The 27,795-nt window shown below is 34.7% G+C and overlaps 1 protein-coding gene across 4 annotated transcripts in view; it reads right to left on the minus strand.

The window, feature by feature from the left end:
- Positions 1-5,548: 5,548 nt before the first annotated feature.
- Positions 5,549-27,795, minus strand: part of Cpo (couch potato) — a 225,288-nt gene continuing 203,041 nt past the window's right edge. For 2 of the 4 annotated variants that reach the window (XM_064216215.1, XM_026640437.2), the window contains exons 3-9: positions 15,776-15,853; positions 14,598-14,651; positions 13,678-13,740; positions 12,624-12,768; positions 11,814-11,986; positions 11,409-11,605; positions 5,549-9,884 (exon numbers count right to left, since the gene is read on the minus strand). In XM_064216215.1, coding sequence (XP_064072285.1) covers positions 11,841-11,986; positions 12,624-12,768; positions 13,678-13,740; positions 14,598-14,651; positions 15,776-15,853 — 486 coding nt within the window. In that variant the 3' untranslated portion in view covers positions 5,549-9,884; positions 11,409-11,605; positions 11,814-11,840. Of the gene's footprint in view, positions 9,885-10,315; positions 10,527-11,408; positions 11,606-11,813; positions 11,987-12,623; positions 12,769-13,677; positions 13,741-14,597; positions 14,652-15,775; positions 15,854-27,795 lie in introns of all 4 variants that reach the window. The other 2 variants (XM_026640439.2, XM_026640441.2) reach the window with 2 other exon arrangements.

Here is a 27,795-nt window from a genome sequence, read left to right on the forward strand (position 1 = left end):
TCTGCCACATGTGTATTCCGCCAACCCGCATTGGAGCAGCGTGGTGGAATATGCTCCAAACCTTCTCCTCAAAGGGAGAGGAGGCCTTTAGCCCAGCAGTGGGCAATTTACAGGCTGCTAATGCTAATGCTAAGTTACGGGCATCGAAAAGTAAAACGTCAACGCTATCACCGGATTCTAGATTTTAAAAGTTTCCGGAAAAAAATTGCAAAAACATACATTTCATTAGAGATAAACAAACTTAATTTTTTAATTTGAGTATAGTATAGTGAAATAAATAAGAGTAATCTCAGCACGGTCTATTTTCACTTTTATATTGTATCAAGATATTAACTGTTGCTTCTCAATATATGTTCTGTAATGTTATGTATTGCACGGAAGATTATTCATGATTTTCTGAGAAAATATGATATTCATAACATCGCTACAAGAAACAAACACAAACTTATTACTCCTGTTATTCGACTGCATATTCAGTAACTCTTTTGTGGGGCAATGTATACATACGGTTTTATAACAGGCGTCCTTTCCTAGAAAGCGTTCAATATGCCTTTGTTGCTAAATTAAAAAAAATCTTTAAAAGAACGCTTATCATACAATTAGCAAGTTCATGGTTGATAGCACTTTGGGTATAAAGCGATCGCCTCCTGGCGATTTCTTTCTGATATTGAATAAATGTAAACAATCAAAAATGGATAAAAAGGTCCGCCGAGTTTCTTTCGCCGGTTCGTCTTTGGTATTTTCTTATCTGATAGTTTTTGATCATATTAATATATATTGTTTTATGTTGTATATAGGAATTTCATTTGATTCATATATTTCATTTATCACCGGTACTGAAAACTAATGTTATTTCGAATATAATAACTTCGAAAGTAACTCTGTCTGTTAACTCTTCACGGTAAAACCGTTGTACCGATTGAGATGAAATTTGGTATGGAGAGAGGAGAGTTTTGAGGCCCGGAGAATGACAGGCCCCTTTTTTACGTGCGGGTAAAGCCGCAGGTTCAGCTAGTGATTTAATAAAAATAATTGTTACGAAGGCCTATTTTTTAAGCTAATTGATTTGGCTTTAATTATAAATCACTGTGCCGGTTAAACTTTTTCAATAGTAGATATTATTTATATTTGTTATACAGTGAAAAGTCAGGAGACATTATAAATTAAACATTCTTGCACATAGTATGTGATGTTTATAGAAACGTTTTTCTTTTGTCTCAGCTTATTAAAATTAGAGTCGAGATGGCACAGTGGTTAGGACGCGTGCATCTTCATCATCAGGCAAGCAGCACTTAATTTTCATGTGTTTTATTTATGTTTATAATTCATCTCGTGCTCGGCGGTGAAGGAGAAGATCATGTCTAATAGGGAATTCCACTATGTTTGAAAAAGTACTTCAGAGTGTTGATTTTCCCGATAAAAAAGCCACAAAAAATATATTTCGGCAAAATAAACACGTTTTCTTGCTATGAAATTAAATTATATTTTGAACCTTTCTTATTCCCTCAAAACGCTGTCAGTCATTTTGGTGACGTAATATTGGTAAAAATAACAATTGCTTATGTACGACCGGCACTCATTCAACGTTAAAGACTACAAATATTTGGTGTTTTATGGGAAAATAATGAATTACAATCGCAATCGTTGGTGTATAACTGTACAACATACATACTGTTGTGTTATATCTATATACATATATGAAAAATGCAAACATATTCCAAGCGACCCACTGTTGGGCAAAAATCTTCATTCCTATCAAATATAGTTTGGAGCGTATTCCATTACACCGCTCGAGAGGAAGTCAGTAAATCATTCAGTTCCATACGAAGTAGATTATTATCAACGATTTTATGAACAAATATTATTTATGAATCTACCTAATTAGTATGAATAAAGTTTAATTAAAACAGAATATACGCACTGAACCAGATTTAACGAGTGGCCGAACGGAGTCTAGGCAATTTGCGGAGCACGCGAAGTCCTTTAAAGTTTTCTCCCTTGGGAAGCATAACGGTTCCTACCATGTCGTGGCAGGCTTTTCATTGTTACGCGTCGAGCCTTTTCATTCACTGCATTATATAGGTATAAAAGAATACAGCCTGCATTTGCTACTTTAGAAAGGAGTATTTGAATAGAGTGTACTTAATATTTGAGTGAGTTTGTTTTGGCAGTTTCTAAGTTAAGTTTAACTCAGTTATTTTAGATTTTCTAAAGATTATAGGTTTAATATATGATTTTCGTTTTTGATTAATATTGATGATGTCCACGGCTAAGACAAGACATGTTACAGCGCTGACAGAGCGCACAAATGCAAATATTTTTCTTTACTCTCTTAATCCATGAGACTGCTATTCCGAGAACTGTCAATTTTTCGACTCAAAAACTTAGCAATTATTTTGTATAATTATCACTTTTGAGTTCGTAGTCTTGTTTAGTTCTTACTACAGTGCACAGCGTTTTGGCGTACTATCAAATATTATATATGTTACTGTAAAAGCTCGAACTAAATCTTAAAATTTTCCAGTAAAACCTAAGATTTACCGACATGAGTTGGTAAATGTAAGTATTTATTATAAAGGGACGACTTTTTCGGACTTTTACCATTCCAACCTAACCTAATCTAACATGTAAATCCTAAGATTTACCAAGTGAATGATGGTAAAAGTTCGAATCCCAAAGTTTTATGGACATTTACCATTCATAATCGGTAAATCTTAGGTTTTACTGGAAAATCTTAAGATTTACCGTAGTTCGAGCTTTTAGTTACATATATACTAATCAAAGACGATGAGCTTGGGACATAGACAATATTAGTACTTTTATTAATATAATATTATCATAACATATTTATCAACCCCACTCAGTTTGAACCCTGGGCATAGAGCCTTACGAGTTAGCCACTAGACCAACAAGTGTTATATGTTTTGATTTTGTATTATACGTCATACGTAAACAGCTCCATCATTGTATAGTAATTACAAGATTACTCGACAAGACATTTTTACTGAAAGCTATTTATTTAAAATATAAAATGCAAGAGGCAAGTTGTATATTCATTCGTAGTAAACTCGTTTTAATCCGACTGCATTGTATATAATCCAGGCTCTATTTAACTTAATATTAAATAATTAATAAACAATAGTGTAATTTAATATATTATAGATCTGCATTCATCAAATTTAATAAGTTGTATTAATAAATTAAAATAGTCTCTTAGTATGAAATAATTGTGTGTGATTAGCATATATACTTGCTAACATTACTGAATTTAATTTATTTTTAATTCACATGCGTTTATACCAGTTTAAAAGAATTAGTTTTTAATAAATGGTAAGACATTTTGTTGGCTCGTTCGCTGGTGGATGGTATTCTATCAAATATTACGATACCAAACGGTACCTTGGTATTGCTGTGTACCGGTTTGTGTGGTGAGTGAGCCGTAATTACAAACACAAAAGACACACATACATACATCTTAGGTCCCATTTAGTGCATTGACGTTGTTATTTATGCTTCTTAAAAGGTGGTATTCGCAGAGTTAAGATGGTTATTGATCATGAGGTCTATTTACTATCTGTATTTCTGTAATAACTAAAAAAATCGAGTTTTTTATTTCTTATACGAAATTTTTTCTTAGTAAATTGCAATTTTCTTGGTTCTTAGAAATTTGAATGAAGCTCACAAAGATACAATTAGTATTATTAAATATTATCTGTCCATACGAGTATGTCTAAAAACAGCTAAACGTAATACCGAACAAAACGAACGAAAATCTTTTTATTTGTTTCAATTTTCACCTTAAATTAGGACACGTATTAACGAGTCTTTCCAATTTGTTAGCAGAGATAAATCGATTGTAGAAAAATATGGGTCTGTTATATTGATTAAATATTTTTACTTTTAACGGCATTAATATAATAAAGCCTCATTAATTAGAAGAAAAACATTTTAGGAAAAAGGCGTAATCATTAAAAAAATATTATTATATAAAATATAAGCAATGAGTCGCAGACATTGTTAGTAGTAGATAGTTTCTAAGAGGTTCAGCTAAAAAAAATGCTGCGTAAAATATTAATGAAGGTGTATTATAATTTTACATTTAGTATAGATTCAGGAAAGATCAATAAACAGTTTTAGAAATCGATTTCAAAGTATCAATTCTCACTCAGTACGAAACGCAATTTAAAACATAATATACTAAATTTTAGAATAATAGTGAATTAATTATTAGGTGACCTCTACAGCTCTGTTACGTAGCAGCCGCGAACAGGGTGAGTTTGGAGCTAATGTGATATTAATGTTACTTCACTAATTTGCTCGGGGCCTTAGAACGAGGTCACACTAGCTTCGAATTGTCTAAATAATTACAGACCGCTGTGACTAGTGACGCCACTCAATAGACAAGGAAGTTTAATTGTACTACAGTTACTATTTAGGTTAAGACAGCGGAAGAGCGATTTGAGTTTTGATGCATCTCATTTACAGTTTCATTTCTGGTGGTTGATGGCAGGCCTTTCCCAAAAACTACTAGAACCCTTATTACTGTTGGTGGTATTAAAGAAATTAGTGAAATCTTAATTCTGAATGGCGTGTTCTGGTGTAAAAAATACAATGTAATACGACGTCACTGCGGGAGGATTATTTGCTCGTTTGCCTTTATTATAATTATATAAAATAAATTTCTTCATAAGTAGTCGGGCACTGCATGATGTGTAGCGACGGCGATCACGTTGCGAGTTGACTCTGGAACTTCTATTTCCTGTATACATTTAAAATTGGCTCTGGAATTTTTTATATCGTGTTCTTTTAAGTCTCGAACTTTAAAGTTTTAATTCTTGCAATAATATTTAATGATATCATTTCAAATTAAATATATTATCATCAGTTACATTCTTCGTTTGAAAATAAATACGATTTCTCATATTATAAAATACACCTAAGTACAGATGTGTGTAGACTTCGTCTACATATTTGCCCAAAGTTTCAGTGAGTTTGCGGAGTGGTTCCACTTTCAGTGTTCTCGTTATTGTGTTTCTGTATGTGTTTAATTTAATAAACAATTACAACTGTTTTAAGATTTTATATAACAGAATCTGACGGTGCGTGTGAATCAAGCTTTGCATCTAAATTTGAAACAAGTTCTACTTAATAGATTGTTAAAATTTTGCAAATTTCGTTTTCAATTTATTTTCCGTACAAAATCATACTTTATCGGACACTAATTAAATGTAAGCAAGTTTTAAATATTTTGTTTTGAGTTTAGCTCGTTTTACTTTCAATTTTTGTATAGCTATGCATTTGTCTTGGAATGAATATTATATATGTCAATTAGTTACTTAAATACTTTGTTTACAACCATAGCACAGTAACCCTCAAATGATAAAAGTCACATGAAATCCTTTAAAAAACAAATAAAAACGAAATAATGAACAATAACCTTCAATAGTACAATATATTTCGTGTAATAACGTGTATTGAAATATAATAAAGCGAGTCTTCGATAACCTAAAAAAAAAAAGAATTCGTTAAAATCATAAAAAAACAAACATGATTTGTCACATATGTTTTTATTCCCAATCTTTGGACCCTATAATGCTTTAAAACTAATTATAACATAAATACAACACTGTCACAAAATCATTATCGAAATAAGAAAGTTTAAAAGCGCTTCCACGTTTCATAACATCTTCGTTGTAAAACAATTTCTTTCGTAATCACCGAGAGAACTCGTTTTACAAGAGGACGCGAGAAAGCAGTGAATCTACAAAGCATATTCCAAAGCCAACTGTTTAATAATTATATCTATTAGGGTTATTCTAAACTACGCCTATATTTTACTAATACGTCTCAATTATAACAAGAAAATTGACAAAAACAAAGATAAACTCGAATAATTCATTAAAATGTTCAAAATGAACGTTTTTCTTTTCTATAAAACACGATAAAGTCTTAATTGGAAAGTTTAGCAGAATCTTTGAAGAACTTTGGTCGATATCTGTTTGGAGACCTGATTGATAGCGAGTTCGAAGGGATGTCGGTTGAATGAAAACTTCGATTGAGGATGAGCTCAAATTTATTTGAATTAACATTGACGTCTCCAATGCCACAATAGTCGATGAAGTAAGGAAAGTAAATCAACGAACATCTATAAAAGTTGTAATCATGATAATTAAGCTAAATTTATCACTATTTTTACAAGGTCATTATGTTTTATTTTTTATTTCTTAAACCACAATAACACTTTACCTTTCGCTCTAAAAGCTTTAAATAATTCAAGTCACACAAATCTAACAATTAATTACGAACTATATATTCTGTATGATATAATTTGCTCGATACACAAACAAGAGCCAGCAACGCGCTAGCGCCTGCCGCCGTAAATCAAAAGATCGTTAATACTGAATACGAAGCGAACAGCTAAAAATATTTTGGTAATTAAGCCATATTAAACATTAGCCTATGTATAACAATAAAAAATACATTCAAAGATCTATTGCGGTAAGTTTAAATAAATTGCGCGAAACTACTCGGGTACTACGCGTAACGATTCACATCTCGAAAACGTCCTAACCGCCTCATCAATTGTTCAACGTACGAAAACAACACTTAGTATGTATTTGATACTTCGAACGATTATTTTGTTTACGCTATTCATATGTATCTCTTAGTTTAGTATTTAATTATTTATTAAGGGGCACAGATTGATATGTTTCCGATGCACGGTTTTTGTGTCTCACCGCTTACTTAACCTAACTTGCAAGGCGACGCTACCCCTACACTACCCTATCACATGCGGGCCAATGTCACGCGGCTCCAGCCGACGCTCCGACAACGAGCTACTCGATGCGACGATAGACTTCAGCATAACATTCACCGATTCCTTCCCCATACAAAGTAACATCCAAGCGAAAATATTCGAAGACGGAGTGGAGCGTACGTCAAGCGTCAGTTCCGACAAAGTAAACTCGATATCGATATCGATACTGTTATAGCGAGCGTGACATGTAGCCGATTGCATTAAAAGTAGTAGACGAGTATACCGAATAAAAGTCTCTATGAAACCGCATATTAATTCTAATTACACATTAATATTACACGATGATATGTATCGAGTAGTCCCGCAAATGACGCAGCCTGTTCGTAGCCACTGGACGTCTCTTACACGCTAGCTACGGTTGGACGGAATCGTGGCGGCGCCCGGCCCTCGCGCGCTCGCAGCGCTGCGTTAGCAGTGACGTAAATCAACCGACAAGCTCCGTGGTCACTTTTATAAGTATACAAAAAATAGTTTCACCTCCAATTTGAGTTACGTAAACATATATATTTATATAAAAGATCTTAGTAGCTTTTTAAATTTCTAAATCATTTGCACAGCGAGAGGCTATAAATAAACGAAGCCGAAGTCACCACGCAGCCTGGGAAATAACAACGGAAAAGAAAATTAAAACTTTTCGTTGTATCTTATCTGCGGTCGGGGGCGCCGGGCGCCGGAGGTTTGGGAGATCACTAATACACTATTACACAACTTACATACGAATTAGCATTATATATAGAATTAAATAAGTAAACATTGACTTAGCTTAACTATTAAAACAGACAGTGAAATACGAATACCAAGAGAAACCGAGTTTTGATATTTTTAGGATTTTGATATAAATTAAAAATCGATCAATATTATTTTTTATAAATATTCAGTTATTTTCTAAGAGATTTAACTAACGCTGGCTCCACACATTGACGTCGACTTTTTACATTGAACTGAACACTAATTATTTTGAAATGTTGAACATTGATATCGATTTTTCAGAAAAACAACAATATCGATTTAAAATCGTCATCATAATACGTGTTAATGTAGATATAGATATGTTTAGAACGTTTGCGTAATAAATATAATCGATTTAAAATCTGTCTGTCGATGTGTAGGCCAGGAAATAATGTTTGGTACGTTTGGTTTGAGGTTAGTATTAAGTTATGTATATCTTTTATCTTTGGTCTAAACGCCATGACGCTCGGTATACCGTGATAATTACAGTCACTATAAATAACGTATAAAATTTTGCTAAGTCAAAAATTGACATATTTCTATTAAATATTGACTAAGAGACTTTCATAAGAATTCACATGCGGATCAATCCAGCTTACGACAAGGATCTAGTGAATGCTCCCTTGATATCTGTCGCGTCAAGATTTCAACCCAAATATCCGAAATCTTATTAAAAATAGCCTAAGCAGGGATTTATTTATTACTTTTTTTTTTACTTTTTTTTTGTATAATTTTTACATGTTTACATCAGCAGAATACGTTTCTAGATATCTATAATATAAACATTAAGAGTTCATTTTTGGTTTATTGCTATTTCGCACACGTTCGCCGGAACGAACTCGCACCGCGCGAGCCGCCATTCTGTACGCGATAGTCAACTAGCTAAAAATAAAAAATATATTAATTTTCCATTTGATTAACCCTAACACAATAGATATAACTTCATTACACTGTTTCGATATTATGTAAGAATAACTTTCAATTAATAGTAATGTAACTATGCAGATCGTCTACAATAAATACCCTTATCTAGTATTATAATATTTACCTAAAGATTACACAATTAAAGTAACTACTAAGTTTTAAATTAGTATTACCAAAAAGCTCGTCAAAGCATGCAAATAGAATAATCGTCTTACTATTCAGCTTGGCGCGTGTCGCCGTATAATTATTACTAATAATTAATAATATAATGATTACATATATTTATTCAACTTTCATAAGGCAAAGGCTAAATTCTCCCAGCAAGACCGAACCCTGCTCGATAAAGTCGCATCGCGCACACGGAGGGACCGAAACATCCACGGAGTCCGAAAGAAAACAATCTAAAACGTTTACGCGGGTAAAGATTGACGCTGTTTTAGGGAGACGTTTCCACAAGGCACGAGACATTAGGGTGCGGACAGACGGGGCGAGATTAAGGCGGGTCAGTGCGTGCGATGCGAGCCCGAGCGAGGGGGCTCAGACGTGTATTGCACTTCACGAGCGACACCGAGGGCCTCGCGTAACGATCGTTACATCTTTACATTATTGCAATTTAAATTTATCCATATACAGATAGAAGGATCGTAAACCAACGCTAGTGTGCCAGCGCTTTAACGAGTGAACATTATAAAAGTTACTAAAAAGCATTAGGTAAATATAATTTGAGATAGTAATGAAAATTCATTTAAATACGCTAACATTATCGAGACTAAAACAAAAGTATCGTTATCATTACATACAACTTCATTTAAAATCATTCAACTTGAAATATTATCAACAAAACGTAATCTTTCTATGAAGGGCACCTTTGGTTTTTAGCTTATTCGAATGTGATTTATCCTAAAATGTTTAATTTCTGATATTACACTATATCCATAACAAAACATCTCAGTTGTATAACCGGCCTCGTAGAAACGAATATACAAACGTTACCATACAATAAGTTACTTGTAAATAAATCTTATATTACATAAAAAAAATCAATTAAATAAACACGTTATACAGTAAAAGGTAATAATAATTTCAAATAATATTTTCATCGTGAACGGTAAACAATTAAACTGGAATGTTAATATAATAAAATTTTACGCTAAATTTGGTATCAACAAAATACACCACACCTCCGACGCTACAGACGAGAAACATAAACGAGGAGAGCGGTTTGCTAATTTACATTCATCCGTCGTCGTTGTCGGTGAAACTGATCTCGACGCGCTGCTGGCCGAGCGGCGCGCCCGCGCCCGCCGCCGCGCGCAGCGCCCCGGGGCCGCGCGTCCCTCAGTTAGCTGGTTGTCAAGTGCCGAGTGCCACGAACGAGTTAATGCTGTTCGCCCTCTTCTCCGCCTTTGGCTCCCTGCTGACCGATCGTACTTTAGTGACCAGGTTGATGAGGACTTATTTATATAGTATATGCTTCACTTATCTAGCTAGTATTCATTTATCAGGCTGTTAGGTCTAAGGTGCGAGGTGCGCGGTGTTGCATTACTCAGTCATTTCGGAGCCCATACTGTGTTCGTCCCAGTGATATGATTTTGTATGGGATCCAAATTGTTTAGAAGATACTACACGGTTACTAGGAAATGGCGTATTAGTTATCTCAGCTCGAACTATGGTCTGTAAACGTTGTGTCTAAATTTGAATATTCACTAGAATCTATCTTCGGAAAGCGAACGAAATCTGTTATTGTATTATCCGAGACTCTGTTACTAAAGCTACTAGTAAAAGTTTACAACATGGACTAGGAACCCGTGTGGTATCGTGGTAAAGAGGAGTGCGCGTGCATACTTCATGTGCGAGTATCCAGCCGCTGTGTGCCAACTTATGCCTCGCGAATTCGAGGTGGATGGCCCCCTCTGAGCTGAGGAGCAGGGCGCCCTGCAGGCGGGCCATGGCGGTGGCTGCGTCGCTCGGGGTAACGAAGTCGACGAACGCGACCGGGCCAGAGCCGCCGCCGCTACCGGCCGTCAGAAGCCGCAGTCGCGAGAAACCCGGGCAGCTGTTACCATTACACTCAGATATGCCCGCACTCGTACCCTTGCCTTGTGTGTTTTATATTGACTTAGTCTGCTGTGGTGCCACGGTATCGAATGACTTTAAAAGACTAAGGATGTCTCTGATTTTCGACTATAACATGTTGAAAGCTGTTTCATCTAATTCGCAAATAAATTTTTGAATGCGTAACAGATTTTGGACAAAAGCGATAAAAAAAAGGATTTGTTCTGTCACAGGTTTTTTCTAACCTTACAAGGTTTACAGTTTACAGGAGTATAATATCGGCGTATTGATGCTATAAAGTAAATTCGGGTGCAATCGACAGCCCATACGTTTATGCGATGTTTGTGCTAATAGCATACGACTAGTGTGGTAAGTGTGAACAGATGTTCGACTGTCATGCTGAAGTGGTACGGGTGCAGGCTTACTGTCTCATACAAACTGACCATCAGCATCGTCAGTTGGTTTGAGATAGATCAGAACATAAATAATAATACCGAACAATAGACGACTTTGTGATATTTGGTGCGACATGCACTGTGGATAATATGTATTCAACTATTTAAAAATAATTACTCTGTCTCGTTTCATACAACTGATACATTTCTTTTTTAATATTTTGCGATCATGCAGACATTTAACGAATGCTTGGTTCGACTGGAAATATTTGTTTTAAACAATTTTGTTTATTTCTTGGAAACCATTATTAACAACAAACTATGGGGTAGTAGTCAATTATATAAAATGGAGAGATTTTTATATGGTCATAGGGTCACACTAACATATTGTATTAATATAATAAATTCCACAAAATATAAAGGCTAAATGTACCGTGTGTCACTTTTCCAGTCGAAGCCTACAGATGTATAATGAAGGCGGCACGTACCTGCTGAATATCTCTTTGAGTTCGTGCTCGGAGACGAATTGTCCGAGGTTAGCGACAAAGAGCGTCGAGCAGGGAGGCGCGGGGTGCGCGGGGTGTGCGGGGTGCGCAGGCGGCGCGGGCGCATGCGCCGGGACCGCTGCTCCCGGCGAACCCAGCGCTGGGGCCGGTAGTACGCATGCGCCCAGCGTCAAGGGGGTCTGAGGGCGAAAATATTTTTTCAGATCAAATTATGTATATATAACTTTAATGTTTAATTGCACTTAAGATACTTATAGCACATAGGTATTGAGGTAAGCTTTTTGTTAATAAATTACGATACGTTATAAACATACTTTATAATAATTAATTTTAATGGTCAAGCTCAATTATATGACAATGTTGTATAGAGTATAAGTTTAAACTTACGTGGTGTGGCCTGTCGGCGGCAGCTAGTCAGAGGTAGGAACGCACGGGCGCCATTTGAGGATGAATGGCGGGATGGACCAGTCCGTGCGACAATGTCGGCAGCTCCCCTCCGTAAGCTAACGGGTGGTGCCACAGCTCAGCGCCCCCTCCAGGGAAGAAGGGACTGGCTAAGTCTGCGCAATATGATTCACATTAGACGAAAGCCTGTTCTGTGAAAATTCTACAAAGTCGAATAAAATTAAATAAGAAAACCGATTACAAATAAATTTATTTACAATGTGCGAAACGTGTTTTCACGCTCCTAAGTAGCCAATTCGTGTAACAAGATTTTGTTAAAGAAGCGAGGCTATAATACGGAATGTCATGAGACCATGTTACTAAGTAGTTTACCAGTGGTAAGAGAACCCGACAGTCAATTGGAAGACAATAATAGCTTCACGGAGCGAGGCTTTGCGTGGTACATGTAAGCTTTAACAGATACTTGCCCGAGTTTGCGATTGCTCGACGCGCCATCACTCTCACTTAGATACGAAAGCGTAATATCGTAAGAATATAAAGTCGTGTGGGTACTTGTGGCGAAATCGTTGTTGGATTGTGTAGCGTTTAAATAACTACGGAGAAACAGTACGTCACCAGTATACATTGAGATACATATGTTTGATTTGACTTTATGAATGAAATAAAGGGGGATACAGTTCAATGAATACAAATGTATAAATGAAGGTGAAATATTGTTTCTTATGATCTGAATTCTGGGCGAGTTGACGATCGAGCGAGCGCCGGGTGGTGTGTGCGTACGGCGGTACTTACGTCCAGTGAGTGGGTGCATCAATGCGGGGTGTGCAGCTGGCGCGGCTGTGGCAACTGCCGGCTTCGGCTTGCTGACCTTCGTGTTGCTTTTAGCGAACTCCAGCCGAATCGTTTGCGGCATGTCGGGGTCGAACCGGACGCCCTGCTGTGAACAGCCGCGAGCGGTGCGGCGCTCCGATATAATCACGGTGGACGGTTGGCCGCGTGTTCCCACCGGACTTATAGTCCAGCGTGGAGACAGGGGTATTTTATTGATACAACGATAGCCGTGAATACTAAACGTTATGAAATTTAATTTTTTGCCAATTAAATAAATGAAAAAATTCATCCTCCGATACATTGATTATATTGACCATCATGTAAAGTTTGTTAAAATAGCAACTGTCACGGATGAAAATATACTTTATCATATTTGATTCTCACGCCAGCGCCTGCTAAGGTGCCGAAACACGGTGCTCGGGATGTGACATCAAAATCTGTCAAACAGTGACATGCGGTTGCGTATATACACGATAACGTAATCGATTTCACTCCAATATCCGGGATTGAGAGCTTAGTAGCTCCGACTAGATGACTCGACGTGGTCTAGTCGATTTGTGCATGGGTTTAGCATAACTTACGATGCGGTTACTCGAGTCGGGAAAATGTTATTCCAAGTCTACAATGAGAATATTAACTATGGTGCTTATTGGCTGTGTAGGCATGTGAAGAGAAGAGGTTTAGTAACACCGTGCGTTTTACGTATAATTTGTATATTTTTTAATTATTTACATATAGCATTTTTACTTTTGAGTGTTTGGACTATATCGTTATATTGGAAGGACATTATGATCTTGTAATGTTTTAGGTGTTGGAAGCGATCGATGTTTACAAGGCGTTATGTTCAGTGTTCGTGATTCTCTTGTTGTGTTTGTTTACGAAAAATATATATGTAATTATGCCATTTCGGGTCGTATTTATTTCTGATACATATATTTTAAATATAAATTAATTTTTAACTAAATATATAAACGATGTTCAGACTTAATTAGTTGAAGCATGTGGTGGTACTAACCTGAAGATCTTGCTTAGCGGCCTCGGCCCCGGCCCGAGTGTGAAACGTTACGAAACCGACCGGCTGCAATAACAAATACTCATGTTAATATTATAGTATGAATATTATGCAAATTACAAGTTTATTATCGTTGCAGGGAAAGTTCACATCTTCATATTATGGGTACAGAGTAATCTTACACAGAGACGAACTGGCTAGAGTATCTGTATTTTATAATTAATTATAAACAATTAAATTAAATCAATGAAAACGAGTACATTTATTTTAAAATTGCAATTGCAAAGTATATTATTACAAACAGGTTTTGTATGTTGTATTGTCACTATTGGCGTACACGAATCCGGAGTAATTTAGTTTTTAGTTTTTAATATTTCAGGAAAGTAGGTTCTGCGAAGTCTGAAAGTAGGAAGTGTACAATCCCGTGCCGTTTGTCCCGAATCTGAATTAATTCCGGTCTTGTCGGATTAGCCGTCCCATCGAATTATTAAATTGAGGAATAGAGAGTGCACCTATGTGCACACACTTGTACATTTTAATACGTCCCGCACAGTTGGCGTAGCACATCACACATCGTAGCAACAGTCTTCCTTGAGAATAACCTACGGGACCGATATTAATAAGGATCACATAAAATAAAAGCCTGCAATTGGCCCATTGTTACAACCTCTTTTTCTCTTAAGATGAAGGTTTGGACTTTTTCACTATTTTTATTTTTGATATAGGCTACATATGCGTCAGAATGTTATTCAATAGATGAAGATTTCCTTACAAAGTGATGATGATACATTGAAAAATAAAAAAATATATTGCTTGCTCGTGTTCGAAATCGGTCGGAGGTCACGTGGATCATCATTATTGTTCCTTGATACAAAATAACACACATTTAAAAATGCTCTAGTTTCTAATCGAAAGATACTTACGGATGCTGTTTTTCCATTTTTGCTCGTAACCTTCAGCAGCGAACCCTCGTATCCCTACGAAACAAAAATAAATAATTATATATTTGATTTACGATTTATTTATTTTGTTATATACGCCATTTTTGTTATTAGAAAATCTTCTAACAATGAGACTAGAAAACCTAGAAAGTTTGAGAATAATTAAATAACAAAGAAAATTAAGGAATGACAATAAAATTGTTACTAATAATTATATATTATTAATAATTACATATATTGATTATTATATTTTTGTTTAATTAATTAATTAATTAATTATGAAAAAATAAAATTCAGTTGACGCGCACGCTACGAGTCTATACACCAGCAATATGCTGTTACATAGACATAAATACTAAGTTTCCTGACGGTTGAAATCTTACACTTATTAGCCTAGCTCTCATTGGGCAAGTTTCTGGATTGTAACAAAAACAGTTACACGTTCACTCACGAAGGCGCCCCCCTCCTCGCTTAATTACATTATCTGCGTGCATTAGTGTGAGTGACTGACGCTCGTGCTTACAAAATGTCTTAGTGTGACTAAGAGCAGAGACAGCAAAAAAATTAAAATAAGATAATATTTGTTAAGTTAATTTGATTAAAATTAATTTCGCCTGGATGGGCCTTCGCGAGTCAACAGGTATATAAGTATTATTTGTACATACGAACTTTGAATAACATTGAAACAAATTATAGGGTAAGCCGCTAGCTCAAGCAATTTAGTTCGATCGATGTTCATCATAGCAACGTATGTCAGTTCCGACGAAATTTCGCTCCAACAATGGTGTCCCGCCGTACCAGGCGTTGTAACGAACACGCGATCAAAATCCACCCTATTAACTTTAGGCACATTTATGGTACCGGCCGTACCAGCCAAGAATCGAATGTATATCTTATCGGTAGACGGAATCGATTCAATTTCAACTATTACACAACGTCATGACGTTTCATATTTATGACGCATTAATCCATATAGATATTATATTTCCGAGTCACGTGATGTGGGGAGTGTGTTTCGATGAATCATAGACGCTACCGAAGATAGATGATTTACATTGAAATTTGGAAGTATGTAAATTTGCATTGAATAACCACGTTTGCTTGGAATCACAATGAAGAATGTCAAATTAATTGTGTGGTTAAATTATACTTGTACTCACTTCGTAAGCTCGAAACAGTAGGTAGAGTTCCCTTGGCTTGGCGTCCATAGGCAGTCCGCTCACGAACAATGTCCGCACCTGAGAAAACATATATAACTTTATTTTACGTACATAAGCAGGGAATACATTATTTAAAATTAGTAAAAAAATGATCCACTTTTAGACATAAGGTAAGGTCTTATTTTTAACCTAGGAGAAATCCAGCCCCTTTTCCATCGAGGAGGAACGACTCTCATTTTTTAAATTGTTGTTTATGTTATACATTGTAATTTATTCAATAATAATAATAATTTAAAAATCGAGATGAGCGCGATTCTCTGAAGCATATTTCGTCTTTTTAATATATTTCTTAAAGTTGTTCGAAACCCACTGTTTCCAATATTGATATTCCGTTTCAAATTAGCTACAAGGTTTTTTCTTCGTTTATTTCTTAAACAAAGACGAAGCGAGGCATTTATCACAAACCGACACAAAAGGGGCATAGATTCTCCGTCGATTCTTTTGCCTTTGTAAACGTTTGAGCGCATTAATTCGGCGGGTCCATTTAACGAATAAAACAGCGGCGTGATTTGGCGCGTGCGGGTAATGGAGATTAATTGCTGGTAACACCGGCCATCGTCGCCGCCATCTTGTTGTGCATTTTATTTATGCGTCTGAGTTTTACTTTTACGAGATAATCTTTAAACGACAAGGGCCAGTAAAATAAAGTTATTAGCGACCTTTTAGCGAATTTTTGTAAAAAAAAAACGAGGAGCATTTCGACGTAGATTGTTATTTGTAATTAAGATTAATCGTTGTTTTTGCGTCTCATTTGATACTCAAATATATTTTAATAACTTCGACGTCACAAAAAACTTATTAAGTAGACTACACGACAAGTTCTTTTATTTTATTGAAGTCAACGATTTTGCTTAATTACAAAATCGATGTTACATTTATTGATAAATAAAAAAATATCAAATGTCCGACGGCCGAGGGTGTTGGTGACCCTCATATATATTTTATCGCTTCCGTCCCCGGTCAGAACCAGAATGTTGGACCTTTATGTCGGCTATTTTCCGGTCGAACGCACGGGAATTCCCCGTATCGACGGTACGTGATATTTTTCCACAGACAATCTTTTATATTAAATCTGAAGTGCTTAAATGATGTATCTTCAATATTTTCGTATATATAATGTAGACAGATTAGATTGATAGATCATTTTATTACAAACAAATATATTTATTTATAGTATTAAACTGATAGTATTATATAAGTTTGTCCATGGAAAGTTATCATATAACTTAGCCGCTTCTATTTCCTTAAAAATATTATCCGAAAGGTATCCATTTGTTTTAATTGAAATGCGTTTAAAATTTTACGAACAATTGCTACATTGTATTACGTCTATTAGACCAACCAGAAGAAGACAAAGATATGATATAAAAAAATAAAATTAGCTACTGTTAAAGAACATAGTCCTATAGACTTCAATAATAAGAGCTAGAAGATGAGGCGGAGGTGTACTGAATTAAGAAATATTATGATTAATGGAATTCTGTCATAAAATAAACAGCTAACGACTACTAACCTGAAGGCTAAACTTATATCATAATAAATTATAAACTCAGCTCAATTATCTAACTTGATTTTAAGCTTGCAATCATTGATTAGAATATGTAGGATGTTCTACGCGCTAGGCGATTTCGTTTCCACAACCGTACCAGGAACAAAATTATATAAAATTAATTTATAATGATATATTCATTAATTTCCACACCAGATGGAACATTTTATTTACTATAAACAAACTTATTTTTTTGTTTATATACCTGAACGCTTTTATTTATATAGGTTTTAAATAGAATGCAATTGTAATTTCAGATAAATAATATGAATTTTCAACCTTAATCTTCTATCTTTAAAGTACTATTCGCATTTGCAAAAATAATATCGAATACAAAACTATTTAAAAATAAACTCAATTCAATAAATCTTTCACAGTATTCACTTGTTTTCATATTGGCGATAAACGACCTGAAAAATGTCGGTGTATTATTTTTTATTAATTCTTATTCTACGAGCGGTTTTTATGTAAAATTTAAAGTTTTATATTATTGCTGTTATGCGGAGAATATTCTACAGATAGTTCAGAGATGAAGGGTGTCGGTGTTGGTTGTTGTAAATATTGTAGATTATTATTATGTATTCTGTTAATTGAAGCCGATATGAACCACTGACCAGAACACATAGCATAATTGACTTTTCATGTTTATAATTCAATAATAACTCAGGAGAGAGCTGACTAAAATCTGCAATGTGTGAATCAACCAACCTGTACCGGCGCAGCGATAAATAGAATAAACTCAAAAGCAGTATTTAGCCCAGCGGTGGGACATTGCAGGCTTAGTTTTTAATTTACTTTTGCTTTCAGATGTAAAGGAAAACTTCGTAACATACAACAGTCGTAAAAAACTACTTTTCTCTGGTGGAAACTAATGGTGGAATAGGAACAAGTCAACCAGGAACAATGGAAACTGGCGGAAGAGAATCCAAACTTACTTCTCAATAGAAGAATTACCCTTTGTACAATAATTGGACATTTAAGACAAATTACTTTATGCCAGTATGCGTAGTCAATAGACCAGATGGAAAGTGGCCACCATTGTCCAAAGACATTGGTGACGCTGGCCAATGATCCACCAAACTTGGAACATAAGATGTTTCTGTTCACATATGTTTCAAATTTATGAAAATATATGTTCATAAAAAAAAAGGATTTCACAATGAACACTAGACGAGTGAAACATCGCTGCATGTTATGTTATGTTATGTTATGTTATACGTCAAGCTCTCACAGCTCTCATATATTTCACCGGGGTGCTATTCGGTCACTCTGAAAACGCCCCTTCATGTCGCCCATTATACACTCGGCTGCGCTCGAATCCCTACGCTACCATTGAGTTATGTTGAGTCGCGTTCATAAATAAGGAAAACAGATTTTATATTAAAAATATTAATATTCATCCAAGTTCAAACATGTTCTAACTTTGGTTTAAAAGTTTAATCGTATATTGGCTAAGCTATATCTTTATTTAAATACTATCGAATATATAGGAGAACTATTTGTTTGTATTTTTATGGATTTTGAGCAAACCCATGTGGATAGTAACCACGATCATAATCCACTCATCACATATTCTACTAACAAACAGTAATTCTTAGTATTGTTGTTTCGGTTTTAAGGGTCAGTGAACTAGTATCAATACAGGTACAAAGCACATCTTAGTTTCCAACATTCGCGGGTTATTGGTGAAGTAAGGGATAGGTAGATCACGTGGTCCATTGGCCTTCTAAACTTTAAAATACATGCTTTACCTTATGCATTCAAAAACTTCGATTGTCATGAAACTTTATACGTCTGTATTAAACAATAAAAACAAAAAGTATCTTAGTTTGTTTGTCCTTCAATATACATGTTTTACGTAGACTAGAGGTAACTAGTTTATACAAAGAAAACGTATTTATAGAATTGAATTTTAAAATATCGTACGTATGTATAACTTCAGTTACAATTTTAACGTGACTAAGCGTATAATATATTAAAAGCTTATCTCAATTTTACGCCATCTCAACTTCAAAAGCGAAGGAATATTTGATCTGGCTACGGGGGCAGATAACATCTACGCTTGACATTATTGCGACGAAAAAAAATGTATTAAGTATTCTGCCTCGTGGAATAAAAGCCTCCAATTTGTTTAAAGCTTTATAAATTATTTTAGTTGCCTAGAGAACAGCGGTTTCCAGTGGAATTCTAAATTATCCGTGTAACATGTGAAACTTTACAAAGGGAAATGACTAAAGAAATATCTTATAACGTTTTTGAATTAAAATGGTCGGTATTTTATTTGAAACTGCTACAAGTTTCGTATTTGAGTTCATATATTTTTTACTTTTGAAGTTTGCAAAACATATTATATTTTCAAAGTTTTAGTAGCTATTCATATATACATACATACTTTAATATAAATTATATAACAGGTCTGCGCCTTCGCCCGCGTGTTAGAGGTGTTAGGTAACCTGTGTACTTTTCTGTATCTCTAACAACGTGTGCAAAATCGCTCGAGTAGATAACATATCGTAACAATAACCGACACATTTTCGCATTTCAATTTTAGTCAGAATGAGCGCTGTATGCCGTTTTATAGAGTATGCTGTATATATATTCTGCGCGAGGATTCACTCCAACCTAACCACAGTTCCGTGGGTATTATAACCTTCGTATATTATATCTATACTAAAATTATAAAGGTGAAAATAACTCTGTCCGTCTTTTACGATTCGATGCCAGGTTTCTGACCCGAATTTGATGAAATTCGGTATGAAGCAAGATTGAATCCCGAGAAAAACGCGAGCAAAACCGCGATCGACAACTAGTGGTCTATAAACTCACTAAACGGACAACATAGTTCTATAATTTTTATTCCGTCCGTTTAAACAAACAAGTAATAAGCTCTTATTATAATTTGTCGATTTATTTTTATTATATTTTTTACAAACATGATTCTTCTCTACACTAAACAAATTTCCAAAGAACTTTTCACTATCCATAAAGAGGCTCTTTATGTCGGAGCGTGAACTTTCGATTTCACCGGGCGATTCACGGTTAACATGAACATTGTTTAAACTGTGACACTGAGCATTCGTTCGTGAATGACCGGTCAAAGTGATGCAACAAACATCTCAGTGCATAACCATACGATAAACCCACTCGAAACACAAACGATTTCAATTTAGTGCATTGGACATAACAATAAAGCGATCTTGTTTAAATACACTACGATGTTCCGCCATAGCGATAAACACTATGGTCGGTGTGTGGAAATAATCCTATTGGATCTGCTACGAGCCTCTTACTCGTTGAAGACAAGATTGGACCAGTTATATACATCCCTCCCGAGTACATAACTTGTCTACATACAATTACATATCGAATAACGTTTTGTTGCTTTCTAGTATAACATTTACCAATAAAAAACCTCATATTAAATATATATATATATATATATTTATATATATTATATACACACATATAAATATATATATATTTATATGTGTGTATTTAAATAAGGCATATTAACAACCTTGAATGGGCGATAGAAGAGCTTGGAGTCAATATTCGTAAAGATTCTGATTTTTATGCGGGATATATATATATTTATGTTATATATAGGTAAGGAGGGCTGGCAAATTGGCCACCTAATGCTAAACGGTCACCACATCCCATAGACAATGGAACTGTAATAAATATATCATGACTTATACGAGTGCAACAAAAACCTTGTGATCTAAAATGTTATGTCCCTTGTGCCTGAAGTTACACTGGCTAGTTCACCCTTCAAGCGGAAAACAACAGTACTAAGTATTGCTGTTCGGCGGTAGATATGACAAGTGAGTTGTACCCAATCCGATGGGGTTGCACAAAGCCCTATCAAATATTATTGGTAAAAATAACTAACCAATATAATATCTTATCTTTCGATAGAATCTACATTCTAAACTAGATATAGCTAACCGTAAAAAAACCATTGAAAGAGTTTACTTAAATACAGTATTTTTTGTTTTCGATTTTGATTTTCATTAAAATATTATTAAATTATATCTTAACGATTAATTTAGAAACGTTGAAAGAGCGAATGTGATGCGCAGACTTTTCTCTCATTTATTTCCAAGCTCATTTTAACAGATTGCTCCAGTGAGTGAGTGAGTGAGTTTACTGAATAACGATTTGATACTTTCATTCAATACAAACATTAGAACTATTCTGTCCCAACAAACTCACCACAAAACACGATCTCGAAGTCTTAGAAAGTGGTTTGCGACATCGAATATAATAATTAATTTTTATATTTAAATGATTCGAGAGATATTCATGATGTCACGAGTGATTTCTAACAAAATAGCACTGCAGTTTTTTAAACGCCTTAACGAAAGGAATTATTAAAAAAGGATTTCTCAGAGGTGCTCGCTCGTCATGTGGTGAGTGTCTATATAATATATGTTTTTTAAAATTATTTTTACATAGTTAGCCTATATGTATTTTCATAATAATATACCCAATGCGTACAATGTTATCATTTGCCGCGATATTAATCATAATACGGCTCCATGGAATATTTCAAATGGAAAGGGGTCGTGATTTACTGATAGCACTTAATAATTTTGAGAGGAAATTTTAACTGAATTGCGTTTTAAAATATAATTATATTATGTATAATTAAGAAAACACAGCCGTTGATTAAAAAAAGTTAGTTATGTTTTTCAAATAACCAATAAATTATATAGTATACGACCAGATTTTTTTTTTTATTTTAATTTTATCGTACGTACGTGGACGGTCAATGATGTTCAGTGGTCAGCACTATTTGAAATTTTAATAATCACTCATATCGGTGGAACATATCATGAATGGGTGGTATCTACCCAAACTCGTTTGCATAAAGCCCTAACACCAAGTATATATTTTATCAATCAAATTACTAATCGATCGCATACAAAAAAGATGTGTATGAAACCGGGGACGTGATTCAATAGCACGCTATAAATAGATGAAAATAAAAAAAACGGATAAAGGTGTATTCACACGATCGATCGCACTGGCGTGCATCCGAGGCGAGTGGAGCGGAAGCGCCCGGGGCGCTGCACAGCGAATTTATCATACTGCTTTGTGTGTATAGCTCACATTCAAAGCGCAAATATTATCCGTGTATAGCACATATACGATAGACATATCTAGTCTCTGTGCACCCATTTGTCTAACATATTGGAGAGTTCCTTATCGTATTTTTTTTTTATTATTTCAAAAATGTTAATTAATTTCAGAGCATGATGAGAGCATTGATTAGTTTGATTTCATATTTTTTAATTTGACTTTGGCTGGTAACCTTAAGTTCTTGGTCTAAATAAAATATCACAGAACGAAAAAGAGTCAGATTTTGTTTATTTTCACGCGTGACATATGTGACAAGACTTATTCAATCGTGAGAGTTTTATATTAAATAAAATACACAAAGTACCTCGTCGATAAAATAAGAAATAAGAAAAAGTTATTTGACAGATTAAAAATTCGGACATCAGCCTCCCTTTTGAAAACGCCAAAAAAAGTTAGTACTTTTTGTGAAATAACGCGGTTGATTTAATTTATATAGGACCTATGAAATTAATTTCGTTGATAATACAGATTGTTATATTGTTGTTTTGTTTGTTGTTTAAAGTTTTTGATTCCCTTCTGAGATACACATACATATTACATCGAATAGAATAGAAAATCTTCATCTCATATAAATTATATCTAAGTATAAACCAAAAAATTCAGATTCAAATTAAGAAAAAATATAATGAGCGAGTGAACGTATTATTGCTTCTAGAGATCTCTTTCAGACAACCTTTGATCATTTTGAACAAAATGAGGAATGTTTAATGAGAATTATATGTGAACTATAAAAGCATAAATTGACACGTTAAAAAAAATATTTCTTTATACATTCATACATATAACAAAACGTACATACGAATATCCCTTCCTAGAAATAAACGTAGCGTGTTCGTCATGTGAAATAATTTATTCCGTATATAAATAGAATTGTATTAAACGTCTTGTCTAAAATTCAATACATTCAGAATGACTTATATTTACTGGCAAAGTTTTTCAACGGTGAAAAGTTTTGGCCAACAATTATTTACAGTATACATTTAATTGAATTTAATTATCTATCAAATTTTATCGTTGGCGTAAGGTATCTTCTGACTTACTTGGTGGCTTCTCAAAATGATCTACATTACGAAACTGTGCTATTTTCACGCTCGTAAAGTTTTGTAATATGACGATTCTAATACTCTACTAAGAGCCTACTCGAACAAAGTATATTTAGATTTAATTTGATTGGTCTCATTAGAGACTTGAACGTTTCCGACTCTAAACATTCCGAATTCCAAACGATTTTAATTTCAAATGTAGCGACAATAGTTAATTACATTATCTATGTTAACGATAACGATAAGAAACATAATAAAAATAAAAGAACTTTCGAATCCAATCCCCGGCTACTCGCAGTGTTCATTGCTCAATTGACAAAAAGGCCAACAATGAAAGTCTGCGCACTCGAAACAACAAAATAAGAAGGAATCGAAATTAAATGTCAGCAGTCGGGCAATATTGAAAAATGATAAGCAAAGAATCATTTCACTTCACTACACTGTGGCAGAACAATATTTCGTTTCGTTTTATACGAAGGAAACGATTTTTGCTTTATGATTTTTCGTTCGTTTATTTAAGGACGGGGAGCGAGCCCAGCGAGACCTTTGCCTTTACACTGCGAGTTATAACCACATGGGAAGTACAGAACGTAAGGTGGCATTTCCGTAGTAAATTTAATCCATCCGCGGCGGAAGGACGACAGAGTAATCAATAATACAAAAATAGTGCTTATGTGTTACCAATTAAACCGAGCGATAGCTGAGGTCTTATGATTTTTTAAACTGTTGTTACATTAACTCACTCACCCTTCAAAGCGGTATACGGCGATGTCGCGTATTAAAGTTTACCACCAACATAGGCCTTTACAATGATTAAATCGTGATAATAAAAGTTTGCTCTGCACTTTACTAAATTAAGATAATTAATAAAAATTATAATAGTAAAAATAAGAAATATTTTAATTACAATTGATATAATGTGAGAAAAATAATAATAATAATTACATCTGTATTTTCAGGCATCTCAATCGATAATATTTAAATAAAAACATGTACAATAAAATTTACAAAAGTTGTAGAAACAAATCAACATATTTGTCATTCAATACGATTTAAAATTAGTGTCGTCCGTTAACGAATACAGCCAGGATCGGTGTTTGCGAACCATGATTACAATTTCCATGAAACTGTTCTGAAATTCAAATCGACCCGATTACTAAGCATTCGGACGAACGAGATTTTATTGTAATGGGAAGTTAAACGAAATTTAAAAATTCCCTGCCATTGGGAATATGTTAAAGAGGTCTCGAATTTGATCGAATGGCGCGCCTTCGGTCGCGATAATAAAATATCGGCAAAGCAAACTTCGGTATGAAGCGCTCAAACTCTAGGAAGGCAATTTTTCTTCGGGCGTCAATCTCAGCAGCAATCATTTAAACTTTCACAACAGCCTAATATCTATCAATAAAGTTGAATTATTTGTTAGTTTTTAGTTTTAGTTTTTAGTAAGCAAATGTTTTTTAGGATTAGTAGGCAACCCACTCATCAGATAATCTACCGCTAAACAGCCATACTTAGTATTGTTGTCTTTCGGTTTGGAGTGTGGGTAAGCCCGTATAAGTACAGAAACAAGGGACATAACATCTTAGCTCCTAAGTTTTAAGGAATTGTTAGTATTTCTTACAGCACCAAACTCTATGTGCGGTGGTGCCATCAAATGGCCAATTTGCTCGTCCACCTAACTATATTATAAAAACAAAAAAATAATATATACTTTTGAATATTTCGTATATATATAATATGCAAACTAAAAGAGTAATGTTTAAACTAATAATATATAACGAGCAATGAATCAACCGCTAATAACTATCCAATTAGAAAAATAAACCAAGTCTTATAAAAGACAAGTGTTGCCATTCACCTGATACTATATCTCACTGAAATATAACAGTCTGTCCACCCTTACCCTCCATTACCCCTAACTTATTGCGGGTAACACTGATAAAACTTCACTTTTATCCGTCGTAAAGTAAAAATAATCGCCTGTTACTGCATAGCTTAAAGCCGGTAACTGTCCATGTCTTTTATTATTAAAATACCGACTTAAAGAAAAATTGCCACGATGTCTCGGTGGTTAATTACGTAGAGATTTACCGAAGATCACTGGTTCAAATCCAATACCATAGAGCTTCATGTGTTACATGTGAAATTGATGTGACGTGACCAACATAATACGTGACCATCATCTTAAGAGCAGTGGTACATTCACCGGCTGCTATTTACTTAACAAATAAAACAATAATTAATCAAAAAAATGTTCAAGTAAATTACTTATATAATAGTTCAAGTGAGTAATAATAGTCTACCCTGTAAAGGGGAAAAAGTTAAATGAGCCATAATAATGGTGGGTACAAAAAAATAATGTCTTAAGCCTTACGGATGGTAGCGCATCGGCAACGAGGGCCTGCGATTACCATTTACCACCAAGTGGCCCGTAAATAGCCCGGCATCTGCTCTTTATATTATTTTCTGTAAATAATTTATGAAACATACATATAATAAATTATCGTGTTAACGTTTAATAAAACGAAGTAATAAGCTAAATTATATTTTTCATTTGATCTTTATATTCAAATTAAAGTCGCCAGCGCTAAAGGTGTGCGCAAATAAATAACATTTTTGCTAAATTTAGTGAAATAGATTTTTATTTAAAATTTTGTTTACGACAGAGTGTTCCAATAACGTTTTCGTATCATTTATTATTATTGTCATTATTATCATTTCGTTTTATTTTCAAGACCCATAAAATTATTGATACATAAAAATAAAAAATAAACTTTTCACCTAGGAAGAAAAACTCTATTTAATCTCGAGATAATAGAATAACGTAGAATATTCACTTGAAACAGAAAATACATTTAAGTGGATCTATTTAATCAAAAACAATTGAAAGCATGACTCGTTATAAAACAGTCACCATTGTGTACCAGGTATACTTTAAACATTATTACAAAATAAACACTAGAGTCATCGAGATGTTGCGATTTCGTAATCGCGTCGCTATCCGATTACAGGCGAGCGATAGGCTCTGATAGAGATATTTCTAATTTTTCGGTCGACCGGCACCGCACTACCGGTTGCTTCGGAAAAATAGATAAAACAAACGCAAACAGACTGGAAAAGGAGAAACGAGGGTTAAATCGTTAATAGTAGCACTGTTTGTGACGATTCAAATCATTGTCTTTGTTTGGAACAATCTCGTTACTGAGCCAATTTTATTGAGTTGGTTTAAAAGCTATCTATATTTTACTTTTGTTTCGTTGTTTTAGGGTCGAGTTTACAAAGATAGATATTATTTTTATTGAAAATACGTTAGCTGGTTGTCAAATGGGACACATGTTGGTAAATCATAACCATAGAAATTGTCTCTGTAAGAAATATTAAGCATTCCTTACATCGCCAACGCGCTACCAACCTTGGGTCTACAATGCTATTTCCCTTGTGCCCGTAGTGATACTGGCTCACTCACACTTCAAATCGCAACCCAACAATACTAAGTATTGTTGGGCTGTTTGGCGATAGAATGAGCCGAGATAGCCCAGTGGTTAGAACGCGTGCATCTTAACCGATGATTTCGGGTTCAAACCCAGGCAAGCACCACTGAATTTTCATGTGCTTAATTTGTGGTTATAATTTATCTCGTGCTCGGCGGTGAAGGAAAACATCGTGAGGAAACCTGCATGTGTCTAATTTCAACGAAATTCTGCCACATGTGTATTGCACCAACCCGCATTGGAGCAGCGTGGTGGAATATGCTCCAAACCTTGTTCTCGAAGGGAGAGGAGGCCTTAGCCCAGCAGTGAGAAATTTACAGGCTGTTAATTTGGCGATAGAATATGTGATGGGGGGATGGTATCTGGGGGAATAAATAAGGTTAGCAATCGTGACACTCCCGCACTAAAAGACGTATAAAGTTGTTCCTGTGTCTGAAGTATTTTTGGTCGTGTCAAACTGTTATTCAATCGGACTTGTGCTGTGCACGCCTTTACTTAAATATAGCTTGCGCAGATAACTAAATTAAAACATTACTTTTGTTGGTATTTTTTAAGTATAATATAAAAATCTGTTAGTCAAAAGACACATCTGACTCTCTGCTTGAGTGTTCAAATATTTTTTTGGATATTTTACGCGCTTCACTTAAGGAGGAAAGTGGAAAGCTTTCTCACGGCAATATCAGCGACCACCTGCTCCAAACAGATAGGGATCATAACGTTAATTTAATT

This window comes from Vanessa tameamea, chromosome 11 (genome assembly GCF_037043105.1).
Source record: "Vanessa tameamea isolate UH-Manoa-2023 chromosome 11, ilVanTame1 primary haplotype, whole genome shotgun sequence".
NCBI lineage: Eukaryota > Metazoa > Arthropoda > Insecta > Lepidoptera > Nymphalidae > Vanessa > Vanessa tameamea.